The sequence below is a fragment of the Mesoplodon densirostris genome, chromosome 8 (genome assembly GCF_025265405.1).
Source record: "Mesoplodon densirostris isolate mMesDen1 chromosome 8, mMesDen1 primary haplotype, whole genome shotgun sequence".
Taxonomy (NCBI): domain Eukaryota; kingdom Metazoa; phylum Chordata; class Mammalia; order Artiodactyla; family Ziphiidae; genus Mesoplodon; species Mesoplodon densirostris.
The window spans coordinates 28,859,867-28,878,203 of NC_082668.1; the positions used below are offsets into that span (position 1 = coordinate 28,859,867).

Consider the following 18,337-nt stretch of genomic DNA (forward strand, 5'->3'; position numbering starts at 1 on the left):
AGTAGACTGTGGTGGTTACCACGAGCTCGGGTGAGGGGGAAAAAAGAGTTAATGGGTATACTTTCAGTGTTTGCCAGAAGAAAAAGTTCTGGAGATGTATTGTGCAATGTAACACTTCTAAAGTATATGCTTAAAAACAATTAAGATGATAATTTTTAATTTCTTTTCTGTAATTAAAAAAAATAGGTTTAGGGACTTCCCTGGTGGCACAGTGGTTAAGAATCCACCTGCCAATGCAGGGGACGTTCAAGCCCTGGTTCAGGGGGATCCCACATGCCACGGAGCAACTAAGCCCGTGCACCACAACTACTGAGCCCGCATGCCACAACTACTGAGCCCGTGCACCTAGAGCCCACGCTCCGCAACGAGAAGCCACCGCAATGAGAAGCCTGAGCAGCACAACGAAGAGTAGTTCCCACCTGCCGCAACTAGAGAAAGCCCGCGTGCAGCAACGAAGACCCAACACAGCCAAAAATAAATAAATAAATTTTTAAAAAATAGTCTCTTTTAGCGTTAACCCAGGAATTTTTTAGGTAATTAATTTCTGACACAAGAGACGTCAAGATAGTGGGGACAGAAAACTGGTACTATATACGCCTTTTCCACCACTGTTGGGGGTTGAGAGGGAGCAGAGACAGGCCGCCTGGGCATCCCTGGGCACAGAGGCCATCCCCTCTGTCCAGCGGTTCTCACTTTCGCCCTGTGAGTCTGGGCATGGTGAGTGGGAGTCACTGTGCTTACAGCTGTGGGTTGCAGCACATTGGATCCACTTCAGGGATCCTGTGAAGGGTGGGAACAACTAATAGTGAAGGCTGCCCTCCAGGTGGACTCAGCCATTCCCCGATGGGCAAGGCCAAGCTTTCTAGAGCGCCCCATAAGGAAAGCAGAAACACAGAATTGAAGAGAGGCGGGAGGACAGAAAAGGCCAGGCCCATACTGGGCAAAGTGAACCCAAGGATTTAGCACCCACTTTCTGAGACCTAAAGAGGAAGGTTATTTACTGGAGAAAGACTTCAATTCTCCTGTCGGAAGGGGGAGAGAATGAACAGAAGACAACACTGCTGGGCCAGGGGCACCAACTCCATCTCCTCTTAATTTCCTCAAGCAGATTCAAAACCAAGTGAAGTTGATTCTCAGTTTATTGTAAGTCCTCTTTTTACAGTATAAGTCTCCAAAAGGTCAAGGCAGTTTTATCTCATAAATAACATGTCAATCATATAAAACAGCTAGAACCGAAGTAGAGAAATATATACAATATAATACATTAAGTATTTTCAATATTGTTAATTGAATTTTTCATATTAAATTAAAAGAGGCTATTCTGATTTACAATGTCATTTCTCTAGTTAAAATTAAACCTGTCAAAGACGTAATATACATTTTTTACAAAACAAGCAGAGCAGCATTAATAAAACTGCTCATGATTGTAATTTTTATTTTTCTATAATACAACTGCACCCATGTTACAAAAACAAACAAAAAAGGCATTGCACTAGATGGTTTGAATACTGCTTAAGTCAGTATGTTAACACTTGAGGAATAATGAATGGCCTGATCTATTTCACCACCAGGCTCATTCGCAAGGGTTTTCACTCTGCCAGCTAAGCATTCTATACAGGTAGATTACTTTCCTCAGCAGTTTTATACAAGCCCACGACACTAATGGGTAAAAAGCCAAGGAGAAGCTGATGCCACAAAAAACAATACAACCCTACTATTTACAATACCCAATAAAGGCCAAAGCTAGAAAACCACTCACTGCTGGATCAAGGAAAAAATTATAAGTAGGACATTCTGTAGGAAAATTTGAATATCTATAAATTTAAAATATTCAATAGACTACAAAAGGGCTTGCAACAGCTTATTCCCCTTATTTTTCTTAGGCTTGGGTAAGAAAAAAGTGAATCTTTTTTATTTTTAAATAAAGTTTTGATGGCATCAAAACACTTCACATTTATAAATAAGATTTTTATACAATGCAACATGTTCACATAGCTTTCTTGTGCTATCAATTATTCTCAGAATTCATGTTTTTATTCTAAAGAAGAAAGTATTAAGATTTCTTCCTCGTTCTTAACTTATCATCATCAAGGTTCTCCAGGCCTCAAGAGGGAATTCAAGAGAGGTAAACAGCCATTCAGTGCCTGACACTGAGTACACAGTATTTGAAAAGCCTTATGTATCTGGTAGTGGCCTAAACAAGAGCAGCAAGAGGCCGGGTACATAGTTCTACCACTCAAAACAAATTAAACTTTATATGTCCCCTTCATTAAGACAGTTTTAAAAGGACAGATCACCCTTGCAAGGCAACAAATATTGTTTCAGATTATATCATATTGGAATTTTTTTTAGCCACAAAATTACCTAAGCAGCAGCAGTACTTTAAAAAAAATCGGTTCTTCAAGTCATGGGCAAGGAAAACAAAATCAACATGACACATTATTGTCAAGAGCTATTCCAATGGAGCATTCAAGCTATACACGTGGTACTGAGACTGAAACAACGTGATCACAGCTGCGGGAAGACATCTGCCCCTGGAAGTGCTCCTGACTGGGGTGAGGGAAATGGACAGGATAAATAACCCTAAGTCTCCTGACAGAAAAAATAAACAGATGAAAAATATGTTTGCATTCAATATGAGATGCAAAATCCATGTTCCTGACACATGAGAAGTGAATAATGTTCCACATCTTTCAGCCCTGTACAACTCCTTTACTGGCCTTTTTGTTTGTTTGTTTGTTTGTTTGTTTGTTTTTTGGTGGTACGCGGGCTTCTCACTGCTGTGGCCTCTCCTGTTGCGGAGCACAGGCTCCGGATGCGCAGGCTCAGCGGCCATGGCGCACGGACCCAGCCGCTCCGCGGCATGTGGGATCTTCCCAAACCGGGGCACGAACCCGTGTCCCCTGCATCGGCAGGCGGACTCTCAACCACTGCGCCACCAGGGAAGCCCTCCTTTACTGGCCTTTGATGTCAAAACTAAAATCGTCATTGTTCTGTACGTTTTCAAAAGGCACATCACATGTTAAAAAAGAAAAAAAGTGCTTATCATCAGATCAGCAGTGAGTCCTTGGTCAGTTTGTTTCTAGTACAGAACAAACCATGTTTCTAATAAGCACCAATCACCAAACTAATGCTTTTGTTTTCTCGAGCAAACTTTCCAAAATGTTCCTATTTTACATACTTAGTCTCTGTAATTGGAATGTAACCAGATTTCTTTCTTATGTGAAAGTTGCAATAGAAACGTGCTACTATAGGAAGCCTGAAAAGAGTGGAATCCTTAAAACTTTACAAACCCCAAATTATCCTTATTACGGGAAAGAAACCAAGAGAAAATATTCGGGGTTGTGTTATTTCCTCAAAGACAGTTTAGTATACTTCTGATCACTTTTTAAATAAACAAAAACTCTAGTAAACAATAAGTTTCTCACTAAGAATATCTTAACTGTTAACATTTCTCAAGAGTCAGAACTGGCCTAGAAACTGGTACAGAAAGTTAGAAAACAGGGATGTCCATACTGGAAACTTCTTAATTTTATAGATGCCACATAAATTGCTAGTTATATTGAAAAGGATACTTTACCTTTATAAAAAATAAAGCAAGTGCTTCCCTCACCCAATTTATTGGATCAGGCCTAATTTATTTTTATATTAAAAAAAACCCTTCATTAATAATTATCCCTTTGGGGATTTAGTCACTGTAGACTAATTTACTAATGTTTCCCTGAAAGTGGGAGAAAAACCTAGAGTATGAGCATGTGTAGACAAGTGCAGTTCAGCATATTACTTGAACAAAAGCTGTAAACAAGCTTAAAAAAACAGCTCCAGAAAAAAGGCTTGAAGTTAATGGCTGTAGCCTCCTGTCACCCACAGACAAGTAGAGACAGAACTTGAAAAATATCAAACACACCTGAAAACAGGGCAAGATACAGAACATGACAGGATTCTCAATTTAAGTCAAATTCCTCAGTAAAACAAGAATAGATTGCATCAATCTGTTTGTTTAACTGGCCACTAATAAAATAATTCAGAATATTATTAAGGTTTCAGAAATTCTGATAAGAGGTAACATTAAATTGTTACAAAAGAAACACAAAACAAATTCACCAGCTCTACAAATGCTTTCTAGGTAAAGAATCTGTCCAATATGATGCTGGGAGAGTCATAATCTATGAGACACTGTTTTCTCAACAGGATTGTTAGCAAATATGACAACCCATTTTTTCACCCTATCTCATCTCTTAACCATACATTTGTCCTCAGCCCTTTGAAATGTGCCTAGATTTCAGCTTAAGTGAACAAAATGTTCATGCAACGTCCCAGCCTATGGATAGCTCATTTGTAGGTATCAAAAACCAAAGTGCAAATCCATGGAGTTTTAACCCTTCAGGCCTCCACAGCTGCAGAAGTGAAAGGGCTTTCCATACAGTGGTGAATGTGATGAAGGAATAAAATATGTAGCTTATTTTTAGTCCTTGGTTCCAGGCCCCTTTTCTTCCTGGTCCATTTCAAAATATGTGCTTTGTTTCAGCAGTTCAGACCCAAGCCTGTCCAGTGGTCTGGTACCATCAGGAAATACTTGTCCATTGCTTCACAAAATCTGGTCCTATACAACTCTGGAGAGACCACAGTTGGCATTTTACCTAGGATTATTAAAGAGAAGAGGGAAAAGGAAGCTGTTACATAATTGATAAGACAACTGACTTCAACGGCTATGTTCTTTCATGTAAACAGACATAAAATGCCATGGTCTGTAAACAAACACACCACAGTGGGCTCAGAAAGGAGGGAGGGTGTTCACTGTGCCACATGACATGGGACAGGTCGTTCTTGGCAGGAGTTTTTTTTTTTTTTTTTAAAAGACGCTCTTGCTTAGAGATGAGAGATGTTTAAAAGCACAAATGGCACTGGCAGCTCTCAGAGAACTTAGAGGATTTCAAGTGTTAATTCAGGACAACCTCCTGTTCAGAACTTTTTAACTTTTTAACTTATCATTTTGAGAACCTCTGGCAACTTAACACAAATTTAAAACCCCATATTTCGCCACCTAAACAATTCCCATTATTATTTGATCACCTTGGAAATGATGATAAAATCAAAGATAACCACTTATGTTTTAGATTTTTTTTTTAAGTATCCATTTAGTATATGTTAACTGATGAGGAAGATAATGAGAACAGTTTAAAGAGTAAACAGAACAAAAATTCTGCTCACCTTGTCCTCCTAAAATTCCTGTTGATTTCACAACCATCTCAAGCTTTTTGTCCCATGTAAATGTTCGGATATAATCTGTTGCAGGGGGCGAGATTAGCAGTAAAGGTTCTCTTAATAAATATAAGCAGATGACAACCATAATTACCATTACTATTACTTCTACAATAGTTACTGAGTGCTGGCAATACTGCAGGTGCGGACAATATGCCAGGGACTGTCCTAAGGGTTTTTACCATATTAATTCATTTAATCCTCATAACAACCTCATAGGGCTTCATCTTCAAGTGACTATTTTTTTTTTTTTTTTTTTGCAATACGCGGGCCTCTCACTGTTGTGGCCTCTCCCGTCGCGGAGCCCAGGCTCCAGATGCGCAGGTTCAGCGGCCATGGCTCACGGGCCCAGCCGCTCCACGGCATGTGGGACCTTCCCGGACTGGGGCACAAACCCGTGTCCCCTGCATCGGCAGGTGGACTCTCAACCACTGCGCCAGCAGGGAAGACCTCAAGTGACTTTTGAATACAGATATTTTTGGTAAAAATAATGAAAATGGAAATGAGGAACCTGAATAAAAGGTACCAGAACAGAAAAACTATTATTTTTAAAATTTCAAATGAAAGTTTGTGAAATTATTCAATAAGCTATTACTAGACCAGATAGTCTTCAAATTTTACTCTGGCTTCAATCATGAACTATACATAAGGCATGCTCGTCAACTTACCTATAATTCCAACTACCAGCTCATTGCTGGTATCATCTCGCCCAACCAGCAAAGAATAATCTATAATGAGGTGGCTAGAAAGGAAGTGAGAGTCGCTACGGATTGAGGCTCTCAGCACAGCTTTGGAATGAGAACGGATATACAGAGGGTTGTCTCGAACCATCTTTAAGAGATTTTCATCCAGCAGGACTACATCACAACTCTCTTTCCCGGTATCGGTTTTTACATTTCGATTCCTAAGTGAACCCTTCAAATCAAAAACCTAGCAGAAAGAAAACTCTCTGTCATTTATGTGTGAGTTGTTACAACTGGTTAATTAAATTAAAAAGGCAGAAAGCTTCCTTGTAGCCACTACTGTTATAAACACTTTAAAATTTAATTTTAAAACCTAATTAACTTATATAAGTCACTAAATGCATACACTGTAATTGTATAATACATAAAACACATGGTGATGTAATTGTATCATATGAAATTAATAGCTAGGTACTCATTTATTGAAATATTTCAGAAATATACTGACCCATTTAATCAACTCTAAGAAACATTAACAAGTAACTCCAAAAATATATTGTTGAATCATAAAGCAGTTTAAAAAACAGATGCAAACATTCAGAGGAAACTTTAAGTATTGATACCAAAACTGCAATTACTTAGGACAATGTAGAAGCAACAGCATATCTCTAGGAATTTCTGGGCATTAGGAAAAGCAACGCACTCAAAGGTCAGGGACTTGGGTACTAGACCAGTGTGACCTGAAGTGTTATTCGACAGACCACTGCTAGACAGGCTTTCCTGGCTCATGATGACAGAGAGGCTAGTGCCAGAATGTAAATCAATTACATCATTAAACCCACAATTTAGTACAGCAGATGCTTCTGCCATAGCAAGACATTCTCGATGAAGAAAGCAGTGCATTAAATTACATTCTATTGATTAGTACAAGTTCTTATCTCACCACGGACTGGAAACGGTTCAAGGACCAGCACATTGACGAGTACTATTCTAGAATCTAGACCAACCTGAGTTCTAGGCATAGCTGTGTGACTTTGATAAAGTACTCAATGTCTCTGAGCCTCAGTTTCTTCATGTTTAAAACTGTTATGTTGCATCTGCCTTCTTTTTCTATAATTCTGTGTTTCTAGGATGTTGGATATGTTAAATTTTAGGATCAGTCCACAATATTCCTCTTTATTCCTTCCTACAGGGTTCAATAACTCAAAAGTTAAATTTTGCCTAGTAACTAAAGTTTAATATTTACTATCAAATATCATGTTACTCTCTGATTCATTATGTTCAGGAACCAGAAATACAAAGGGTAAATGCTAGCTAAATGCTCTGCATAGTCCAGTATCCTTACCTGTGCCATCTTTCTCCCATAGAAAAGATTTTCCATGACAAGGAGATCTAGCTTCTTCTCAGTGTTGTTCTGGGAATTCTTATAACCAATTCTATAAACTCCAAGAATCTTGGCCAATGCAGTGGGCCTCTAATCAAGAAAAAAGTAAACTCTTATCAAAAAGGACTACTTATGAATATTATGCTTAGTGAAATAAGTCAGTGAAAGATAAATACTGTATGATATCACTTATATGTGGAATCTAAAAGTAATACAAATGAATGTACATGCAAAACAGAAACAGACTTAGATATAGAAAACAAGCTTGTGGTTACCAAAAGGGAAAGGGAATGGGGGAGGGACAAATTTTTTGAATGAGATTAATAAACTACTCTGTATCAAACAGATAAGCAATAAGGATATATTATATACACAGGGAATTATAGCCATTATCTTGTAACAACTTACAATGAAGTATAATCTGCAAAAATACCAAATCACTATGCTGTACACTTGAAACTGATATTGTAAATCAACTATACTTCAATTTTTCAAAAGGATTATTTATAATTTAATACCAATATCTGGATTATTCATGTATCACCCAAACATGATTTTCTATTAATATGATCAGTCAGAGGACCTTAAAACAACTCAAACTTTTGAATCTATGCAGTAAGTAAAGCAGCAATGCCAACAAAATTATTAGATCTTTAACATTCTCCCAAAGGGTAATCGTTTTCAATTTCTCAAACTCATAAATTTTATTATGACATAATTTCTCCAATAATAGGCAATAAACCCATAAATGGAAAAAAAAATCTATGTGACTCTTTCATACTCACGGGAGGGTCACTGCTTCATGACAAGTGGGTAATCTCTGTCTATATATATATGTAGGAAAAAGAGTTTGAAATCCCTGCATTCTACCACACCTCAATAGCATAGCAGAGATCTAGTCATGTTCTGTTCACATATTACCATGGAGAAAACTGCCATTAGGACTCTCAGGATGTGAAAAAGCCCAGTAAACTTACAGATCAAGGTTTGGGTTTCTACCTTTTGTTGAACGGCATTTGTAATATAATTGAAGTAGTGTGGTGCAAAGTCAAGGAAAGACTGGACTTCCAGACGAGGCATTTGCTTCAAAATGAATCTATCATCTAAAAGGCAAACATTTCATGTTTATTCAATTGCAGTATTTACTGAGGTATTCCAAAATAAATCATTCTAAAAATCCCAAATGATTTGTTTGCTTCACATTTTTAACGGATATTTTCTGACACCACTGAGAAGATTTTGATCAGAACACAGTTCTCAAGTAATTGAAGGTTTGGAAGGGCTTCTGAGGATTTATATAGTCAAGAAACCTCTACTTTCGACAGTACCACACCTGAAGTCATAGCTAAATGATCTATTTTTTTTAAACTACCAAGTAAAATGTTATAAATTCCTTCGTTGAATCCAATAAGTAACAGTTATGAAAGTTCTTATCTAGCACATCTTTCCTGATGCATTTTCTCAAATAATTTTGCTTTCAGTGAGTATGAAAAATGGAATGTGAAATAAAAATGGTCATGATCTTCTGTAAAACTTTGTAGGTTAAGAACTTGGCCTTCTGGTTTTCAGGTCAAATGTTTCTATTTTTATCTTTCTCTCATGAGCTCTGAGGTACCTTTTGAGTCTTCTAGAAGTTCTCTGTTATTATTTATATTTGGAAACCTCAGGACTAGAAAGAATTTAGTAAGGATTTGATCAATATTTGTCTCTCATTACACACCATACACCATATATTCTTTTAAATATGCTTCTTTCATCCTCTCAAGCATAAAAAGAAAAACATGTTTGCAGAAAGACAGTATCGTATTACCTCAGTTCAAGGGATTCATAAGTTATCCGACGGAAAAAGATGGATACCGCTCAATTAGAAAATGATTAAAAAGACTTACCTTCAGTCGCGTAAAAGGCAGCTCCTGATTTGCCTCCTCGGGCCTGCCACGGAGAAGAGTGAGAAAGGGAACGAATGAAATCTTCTTCGCTGCTGCCCAGAATCACTTCTCGCATCTTATGAAACTCTCCCGCATAGTAGAGCCGACAGTAAAACTTGGCGTTGGCATCGGAAAATTCTATAAACAGAAGTGTTTTTTTAAAAAAAAGCTCCTCTGGATCAGAAATACCTTTTCCTTTTCCTTCTTGCTCACTCCCCACCCCCACCAAATGCAATCATTTACGTTTCTCCACGATAGCATTTTTCACATTAAGTCTACTACATCCCTGTTTATCACAATTCAGTTAAAGTTATCTTCAGGAAGGATTAAAGAGCATCTTATGACCGCCCTTCATATTTCTAGAAAACTCAAACAGAAAATAAGACCCATTTCTAATTTTATGCTGGTTACTGTATTTTCATCATTGTACTTTTACATCTTAAATGTTTCTATAGTGTTATAATGCTGAATAATAAATTTTTGGCACTCACATGTACACACACAATTCTCGATGCCTTATTAAGGCTCTGTGGCTCCAGATTACACAAGAAGTAATTATTTAAACATCAGACATTGCATTAAATTATAATTTATAAACTAAATTATAATTTTAATTAAATTTATAAATTTCCTTCTAAATTAAATAATGTATATTTTATAAACTAAATTTAGACTAAACAAATGTTCATCAGTACACAGACTTAATATTCATTTCAAGAAGTAGAATATTTATCTAGTGAGAAGCTGGAAGCTTCAAATAATGGAGTTTGCTCAATTATAGTCCTGGTCCCCAAACCAAAGGTATTTATCTCATACTTACGGAGCTCCACATGAGGATTTGTGAGTTGTTTCTTCTGTGTATCTCCTCCATCTACTTCATCTAAAAGATTTAATATCATTAGTAAAGCCAAAGTTTTAGATAGTTATCAGGTCATTTTGTCTGTTCTTTTCCCCCTGATATAATACTAAAAACAAGTCAATTCATGATATCCTAGTCAAGTCACTCTCAAGCAAGCATCATGTATATAATTAACTGTATAAATTACAATAAAAATCTATGTACCTTTTGAAAGATCAGTTTTTAGATTAAAAATCAGAGAATTCAGATTGAAGAATAATTTTTCTTATAGTTAAGCAATCTCTATGATAGCAATAAAATAACTCAGCTCTAACATCACAACTTTCTGTGGCTTCTTTACCAGAGTTTATGACCAGTTTTCCCTGTGTATGGAATAATGCTTCCCCAATAGTCTGAGATGCTTTCTTTATCATATACTAAGATATATGTACAATATAGAAAATATACTAGTCTCTACTGCAGAGCTATTTTTTTTATTTGACTGATTTGTCTGGCAAACCTACTGCCAGATCCACTCTAATTATTGCAGAGTTGTGATACATTTTAATATCTAGAAGAACAAGTCACCCACTAAGTTTCACATTTCAAAATTATTTTTTTCAAAGCACCAATGCCTTCCAAGGATCACAGCCCAATAGCAGCCTATAGAATACTTAACGCATATCTTAATTACTGATGAAAACTTACCATGCAGTTCCTATTTTTTAAACTAATAATTCATGATCTAACCCAGGGGTTGCCAAACTATTCCTGTAAAGGGCCAGGTGGTAAGTATTTTACTCAGCCGCAACTACTCAACTTGCCAATATAATGCAAAAACAGCCAGACAGTAAGTAAATGAAAGGGTGTGCCTGTGTTCCAACACAACTTTATTAACAAAGACAGGTCAGCATAGTTTGCCAACTCCTGGTCTAATAACCCTGTATTCAAACACAATCAGGTAGATATATTTTTTAAATATCCAAATGAAGGTGGGTATCAACAGCTTCCACTTTACAGAGACTGGAAAAGAAAGGAAACGTCTGAGGGGGTAGTGGGATGAAAACATTTGAATATATACTGTGAGCTACATAGTGAGACAGACGTTTTACATGTAAAATGTCACTTAGTCCTCAGTAAACCCAGTAAACCTTGGAAGACACTGCTTTTCCAGTTTACGAGTACAGAAAGTAAGGATTTCTGATTCCACCACACAGTAAGTGATAGCAATGACATCTGAAACCAGTTAGATCCTCCAAGCACCATGCTTTTCCCACTCTACCCCCACCAAGGTGTGAGAAGAGAGGGAATGCCCTGGTCTCAGCAATAGAAGCATCTACTTCAAGCTATAAGGAACATAACCAACTAAAATAAGTAAATTGAAACCTAGAATAAGCACATTTGGTCTCCTTTAACACACCTTGAGGCTCAATGCCTTGATTCTCCGTTCCCTCCTTGCCCGTCTGCCCAACCTGGTAGTAAGCACTATCTGCTCCACGTAAGGTCTCTCTCTTCTGGGAAGAGAGATCAGGGCTTTTCCCTGCTGTCCCTCGGAAGAAGGACAACATTCCAGAAGCCTTTTTGGCTAAAAATAAGAGGTAACATATTAAGTACAGGTCACTGCAGGTAGAAAAATAAAAATTTTCAACTCATTCTTTTGTTAGCAGTAACCATTATATGAGAGTAATAAATATGAGTAACACTGATAGTTTTATTTGCACAGATTATTATTCCACATGTTTTATGGGATCTTTAGGGGGCAGTCAAGCACTCTTATTGTCAGAAACATAAAAGAAGAGCAATGTTCAGATAGCTATATACCAAAATGTGAGAAATTATATAGAAGGCCTTTTAAAAATATCTTTCCAAGGCTGTCAGAATATCTTAAGCAACAAGATTAAGTTAGGGCTGGGTTCTTACAGTATCACAGTATAGTTAATTCAACTAATACAAAACAGTATTCCGAGCTACAATGCGTCAAAGTTAAAGGTTTTTATATCATGTGTCTTCCTACATTTCAACAGAGCAAAACATACAATTTTAGTTTTAGCATTTTTCAAAAATAAGTAGTACAGGATGACCAAAAATATCACTAAAGCTTGCTCTATACTTTTATTCTTAGTTTTGAGCTTCATCATATCACTAATACATATGATCCTAATCTTGTACATTTACCATTAACAAAACCCACATCAAATGTCGATCATGAAGTGCTTACTTAGGGCAGCAGACACCATTATGGCCTCCTTAATATCCAATCCCACTTTGTTCCTTGCTAACAGAACTCCAGTTTTGTTTGAGGCAGCAATGTGTAGAGTCCCAGGAAATGAATCATGATTTATGTAAGCAAACCAGGACAATGCTGCTTACCACTTTCTCAGTCTCCTTTGCAGGAAAGGGTGGCCATGAGACTCACTTCTAACCAATGAGATTGAAGGGGGAAGGGAATTTCCCAATAAAAGAGAACAGTTGCACCTTGTACCTCCCTTCCTTCTGCCTCAAATGCAGAGATTAAATGGGACATTTTTGACCATAAGTAAAACTTAAGAGAATCAAAGAGAAACTACCCTTATGTTGTCATGACAATGCTGAGTAGCTGAACCAATGCTAGCAACTGTCTACCTGCAGTTGCTATCTTAGAAAAATAAACTGTCATTCAAGACCCAATAGTCACTTGAGTTTTCTGCTACTTGTAGTGAATATTCCTGACTAAGTCAAAGAGATCCAAGTTCAAATCCCAGCTCCCCATTACTTGTGTAACCTTCAGCAAATTGCATTATCTAAGTCTTAACTTACTTTCTGAAAAATGGAGATATGTCAAATAACTCTTATGGGGTTATTATGGGAATTAAAGGAGACAATACATGAAAAGTTCTTTTCACAATGCCCACAATGCTACAAAAACAAACAAACATGCAAAAACTGCTGTTATATTTCTTCAGTTGTATGCTTTAAACTGAAAGCTCTAGCCAGGAAGGCAGATTCTGCTTCTTTTTGCATAGACCTATGAGTTTCTAGGAGTTTCAAATTCAATAAAACTTAAGGTAAGAATCAAAGAAAAGTGAAATATGTACAAAAGAAGATATACAAAAAATTTTATATCCATACTGTGTTTCAAAGACCAGAAGTAATATATCCTTGCCAGATGGCATTTCTTATTTAATGAGTTTTCTTCTTCAAACCACAATTACAAACAAAACTAGGAATTACTTCTCCATTTGTAATCTTACTTGGTTGTGGTTCTACTTCTGCTGTACGGTTTGTCTGTCCTCCACTGATCTCAGGTAATCTAATAGGGCTGCTACTCTTTGGTCTGCTGTCTAAAGTACTAAAATGAAAAACAAAAGAAAAGTTGGTTTTATATGATTCGGACACAAAATAGCAAGTACTCTAATTCCTGAATTAATCTACCCCCCACCTAACCCCACCCACAATATCAGAAATCTGATTCATAATTTATATAAACACAGGGTTAGCATGGAAGAAAAAGGCTTGAAATGTCTACTGGGCTTAAGAAAAAGCAAAATGATAAAGCTATAAAAGCGTATGGAAAAATATATGAAAGTATAGGCCCTTATAATAGTTTTCACAAGTCTATCAGAGCTATATTAGCATCCATAAGTCCAACAATTATGACAAGTTCTGTCTCAAATGTCTAAAATACTGAACACACTTAAAGAACTGGTTTGGTGGGAGGCTGTTTTATTTTTTAACTGTTAAGATCTTTAATTATTATGGAAAATTCATAAATACTAATTTCAGAGTTACTATTTTTTAAATGAAAATGATAAAGAGAACTTAAAATGTTAAAAGTTTAAATCTGCAATACACAATGAACTTCTACGACAAATTATCAGAAAATTGTATCCTAAGAGACTTAAGGTCTTTTGCTATACCTGAATTTTGTTCTATCAACTGTTGGCTAAAGGATGAGTGCCACTGACTATATTCTAGAAACTTTTATATTGACAATAAGCTAAAATAAAATTGGAGTAGGAGCACCTAGAAAATGATGACGTAGCTCAATGAAAATAGATTTTACTCAATTGCAGATCACCTGTTTGTTGAAAGCCCTTCTTCAGCACTGTTCCGCAGAGTCACTTTGGACAATTCCTCTAAGGCATTCCGGTATTCTTTACAACTTAGGGTAGAAATAGGTTGAAAATGTTACACATTATGGTCTTCTTTTAAAGTAAATCATATGCTTTAGAATAAGCTTTGCATTGTAGAAACACAATCATTGTAAGCATCCATAATTAAACAAACACGAGTTAACTAACAAGTTATCAAGTACAAGCTTCATGAAGAAGGTCAATGTCTTCACAAAAAATAATACAAAATATGACCCAACACACCAACCAGGCTTAATATCCTAAACTATGATTGTCAAGGCCTCCACACTAACATTTAGATCAAATGCCTTCAGGGGTTGAACAGCAAACTGAAAAGCATGAAACTTCGCTGTTTAGTATAATAGGAAAGGAACTTAGAGTACTTTTCAACTTAAAGGTACTAAACTTTAAGAAAAAGCATATTTTTTTAGTTTGCATTGGCCAAAAACATCCAACTCTTGGACTAGCAGTCTGAAAGCCCTGATTTAGATAATCAGATGTTAGGGAACAAGGGAAGCATCTTATTAGCATGTAGTATTTTTCCAAGACATTAGAAAAAGGTGACCTCAACTAGAAAACTTGCTTCCTCATAGTACAAAATATATGTTTTTCTTGGTTGACTTTCTTGCCTTTCTTATCTGTTAATGTAGTATGTCTAACCAATAAAAGGAGAAGCAAATACTATCTTCATAAACGTCAAAAGGTAAAGATAAAAAATTTATCATATGGAATATTCTAAAGGAAAAAATTTCCTCATTATCCAAATAGTAACTCTAAACTACATAAATGATGAAGCCTATAAATCTATCTTATTTACCCCATATACCCAGTACCTAGTATACCACACACTGCAGACATTCAAATATTTGTTGATAAATGGACAACTTGTAACCAATATTAAAAATAAAATTTTAATTTCAATGTCTTCCAAGAGGAAAAAAAAAGATTTTTATTAAACATCTTAGATTCTACTTAAACTAGGTTCTACCACTGCCAAGGTACCATTAAGGTTAAAAAGCTTTATTCTTTTAGACATGATATATAAGTATTTTTAAAGAGGGGTCCTTCTTTAAGACACATGATAACTGTGGGCATGTAAATGGGTTAAGGCATAGGAACAGCATTACTCTAAGTAAGGAAACTTTACCTGCTATGTGTGGGAAACAGGAAGGAAATCAATGAAGAATACAAAAAAGACATTCAGATGATATAAGGCAGATATGTTCCAAGTATTATGTCAATAAATAAAGCAAAGGAAAGGATACAATGGATACATATTATAATACAGAGAATGGTTAAAGGATATTAAGGATTAGTAAATAACTTGCCTAGTTAATTTAATTATTAGGAGCTTAAGAATCATCCTGTTATTATTTGGGTAAAGAGTACATTATCAGATACAAAAAGAATAAGCTGTCACACCCAAAGAATATATTCTTTTACTTATATTTAATATTTTACATTTACTTATATTTTGCTCTACTCTATGTAAAAGAACTCAAAATACAGCGATTAATAAATATACATAAAATATAAAGATACAACCATAGGTGAAAAAGCCCCATGAATAATACCTGAGAGCAAAAGCAATGATGGAGCTGGGCTCCTTCTCACAGACTGCAATGGGCACTCGTTCATGTTCATACATTAAGTAGTGTTTATCTGGGTCACTGTTCAAAATTTTTAAATATATAAATCAGAACAAAATTAGCAGAAAATCACATATACAAACGATTAGCACTATTACAAGTAAATCTCAGGACAATTTTAAGTTAACTAAATAATGCACAATTACAAGAATATAATTAAGCCAAAATGTATGCAGAACTTGAACAAACAGCCAAGGAAAATACATCAACAGAAAGTTTTTGAAGACAACTGAAAATTATCAGAATTGTTTTTCAAATCAGAGCGTTCTGGAATCATCACTCCAAACAAAGCTTTCCACACTGGCAGTGTAGAAAGCCAGCCTATGTTTTTCCCCACTCTGAGTGAGTCCAGTACAAACAAGATCACACAAAAACTTGTATAGCCATTGCAATTCATCATCACTATTAAAAAAGCATCACGTCCCAGTAAATTACTGGGTCAGTAATATCCTCATATACAATCAGCAATATGTTTTTATGATTATGAGATCAATAGATGTAGCAGTATATCTTAATAACATATATATATATATATATATATATATAAGCAATTCTTTTCAGAATCAGTACTCTTAAGCATTAAGTAATATTAGTTAATGCTTTTTTTTGGGGGGGGGGGTTGCGGGCCTCTCACTGCTGTGGCCCCTCCCGTTGCGGAGCACAGGCTCCGAATGCGCAGGCTCAGCGGCCATGGCTCACGGGACCAGCCACTCCGCGGCATGTGGGATCTTCCCAGACCGGGGCACGAACCCGTGTCCCCTGCATCGGCAGGCGGACTCTCAACCACTGTGCCACCAGGGAAGCCCAGTTAATGCTTTTTTAATCCACTCATTTACTATATAATGATTACATGTTCTACAAATTATAACAAAAGACATCTCTTTTACTATGATGAAGTATAATTCTGGATTGAGAAATATATACAGTTAAATAAACATATTTAAATATGTAGAGAGTATATCTATAGAGAGATTTTTTAAATGAAGTAAAAATAAAATCACCCAACAGCCACTGGCTTTTATAATACTTACAAAGGAAACGGAATAGGGTTATAGCTGTTCCCTGGAAGCAAATTTGCAAAGATGGCTTTCATGGTTGATTTTTCCTTCACCTGGCTGTCTGCGGATCCCAGCAAATGTCCATCAAATACATCTAGAATGAAAAATATTCTACTTTTATGTTAATATTCAGAAAGAGTAAAAGAAAGTATAAAGCGTTAACTATATTTCATTTCCTTTTTGGAACACAGACATGTGCACACTGTAATGACCAATTATGGTGTAAAATTTTTGATCTAGGAATAATGACTATCAAACAGGAAGCAATAGTGAAGCATACGTAGCACTGACCCCAAGTGGCTTGTTTTTTTTTTTACATTTCAACATGTTTGAAGTTGAGATCATCCTGCAACCGATGGCCTCTTACCATCACAGGGCCAGGCGGCAGCCATGATGTAATTACTGGCCGAGCATGCATGAACTCAGTCACAGCTGTTCCTGTTGCCACTTCAACTCAGTTATGCACACTGTGGCTATTACATCTGAGTTTAATTGCAATTTAAAAGATATTTCTAAAGTTTACGCTACAATTAAGTAGTTGGTGCTTAAACAGAAAGCAAGGCAAGAAAGAAAAAAGGTATAAATTTGTTATTAGTGAAACAAATATTTTTTGTTAGACAAATGGCTGCAATTTCTCTTTCTTTCTTACAAGGCAAAAATCATGTGCTTTAATGAGACTTAAGAAAGTAATACCCCCAGAAAGTAGATGAAGCTGAATAACACTTTGTTACTGAGATATTTACATGTCAAGCAGTGCAACTGAAGAAGGGATATAGTAAAAAGCTACATCTGAAAGAGCCCTTTCAATAGTAAAAACTTTAAATCCTAAGGGCTAAGAAAGCATTGTATCACAGCACTCAGAGTGTTTGTCTCTATTAGATGAAGTGCAGTAAAAGTGACTTGACCTGTACCTTCGGAACTGCTGGTGGTATCAAGTTCTGGGGGCCCTCCCACGGCCTGCTCCGGCACGCCTTCGGGAGGAGTGGGCAGCTGGAGGTGGGGGGAACTGGTGGAGCTCTGACTGGACAGGGTAGCTAAGAAGCGGTCCTCTAAAGAAAAACAGAGTGCAAATGAGTCACTTTAAAACATTCTGTCCATTTCTATCTAACAGCAATGTTTTTAAAATGCCAACTCCTATTTCTGCTTCATAAACCAAAGAATTTTAGCTTCTTAAAAGTTACGTAGGCTATTTCAGTGCGTATTTTAGAAATGGATACAAAAATCCAGACAGGTTATATGACTTGACCCCAATCAGATCTTAGTGACAGCACTGTGACTGGTAACCAACCAATTCCGGCTCCTATGCCATATTCTTTGCACTAGACAATAATGCCTACCTAAATATTAGTTCATCAATTTAATAGAGAATGCAATTATGACACTACTGGGGGGAAAAATCACGTGCTTATTCTCAGGGGGGAAA

The 18,337-nt window shown here is 36.4% G+C and overlaps 1 protein-coding gene across 9 annotated transcripts in view; it reads right to left on the minus strand.

The window, feature by feature from the left end:
- Positions 1-1,320: 1,320 nt before the first annotated feature.
- The window catches only part of PIKFYVE (phosphoinositide kinase, FYVE-type zinc finger containing), a 78,537-nt gene continuing 61,520 nt past the window's right edge, over positions 1,321-18,337 (minus strand). For 8 of the 9 annotated variants that reach the window (XM_060106192.1, XM_060106194.1, XM_060106199.1 and 5 more), the window contains 13 exons: positions 17,826-17,963; positions 16,888-17,008; positions 15,782-15,877; positions 14,153-14,236; positions 13,326-13,423; positions 11,516-11,680; positions 10,078-10,137; positions 9,219-9,395; positions 8,329-8,432; positions 7,291-7,419; positions 5,931-6,192; positions 5,212-5,286; positions 1,321-4,640 (listed from right to left, as the gene is read on the minus strand). In XM_060106192.1, the coding sequence (XP_059962175.1) occupies positions 4,525-4,640; positions 5,212-5,286; positions 5,931-6,192; positions 7,291-7,419; positions 8,329-8,432; positions 9,219-9,395; positions 10,078-10,137; positions 11,516-11,680; positions 13,326-13,423; positions 14,153-14,236; positions 15,782-15,877; positions 16,888-17,008; positions 17,826-17,963 (1,625 nt within the window). In that variant the 3' untranslated portion in view covers positions 1,321-4,524. Of the gene's footprint in view, positions 4,641-5,211; positions 5,287-5,930; positions 6,193-7,290; positions 7,420-8,306; positions 8,433-9,218; positions 9,396-10,077; positions 10,138-11,515; positions 11,681-13,325; positions 13,424-14,152; positions 14,237-15,781; positions 15,878-16,887; positions 17,009-17,825; positions 17,964-18,337 lie in introns of those variants that run through there. The other variant, XM_060106200.1, reaches the window with a different exon arrangement.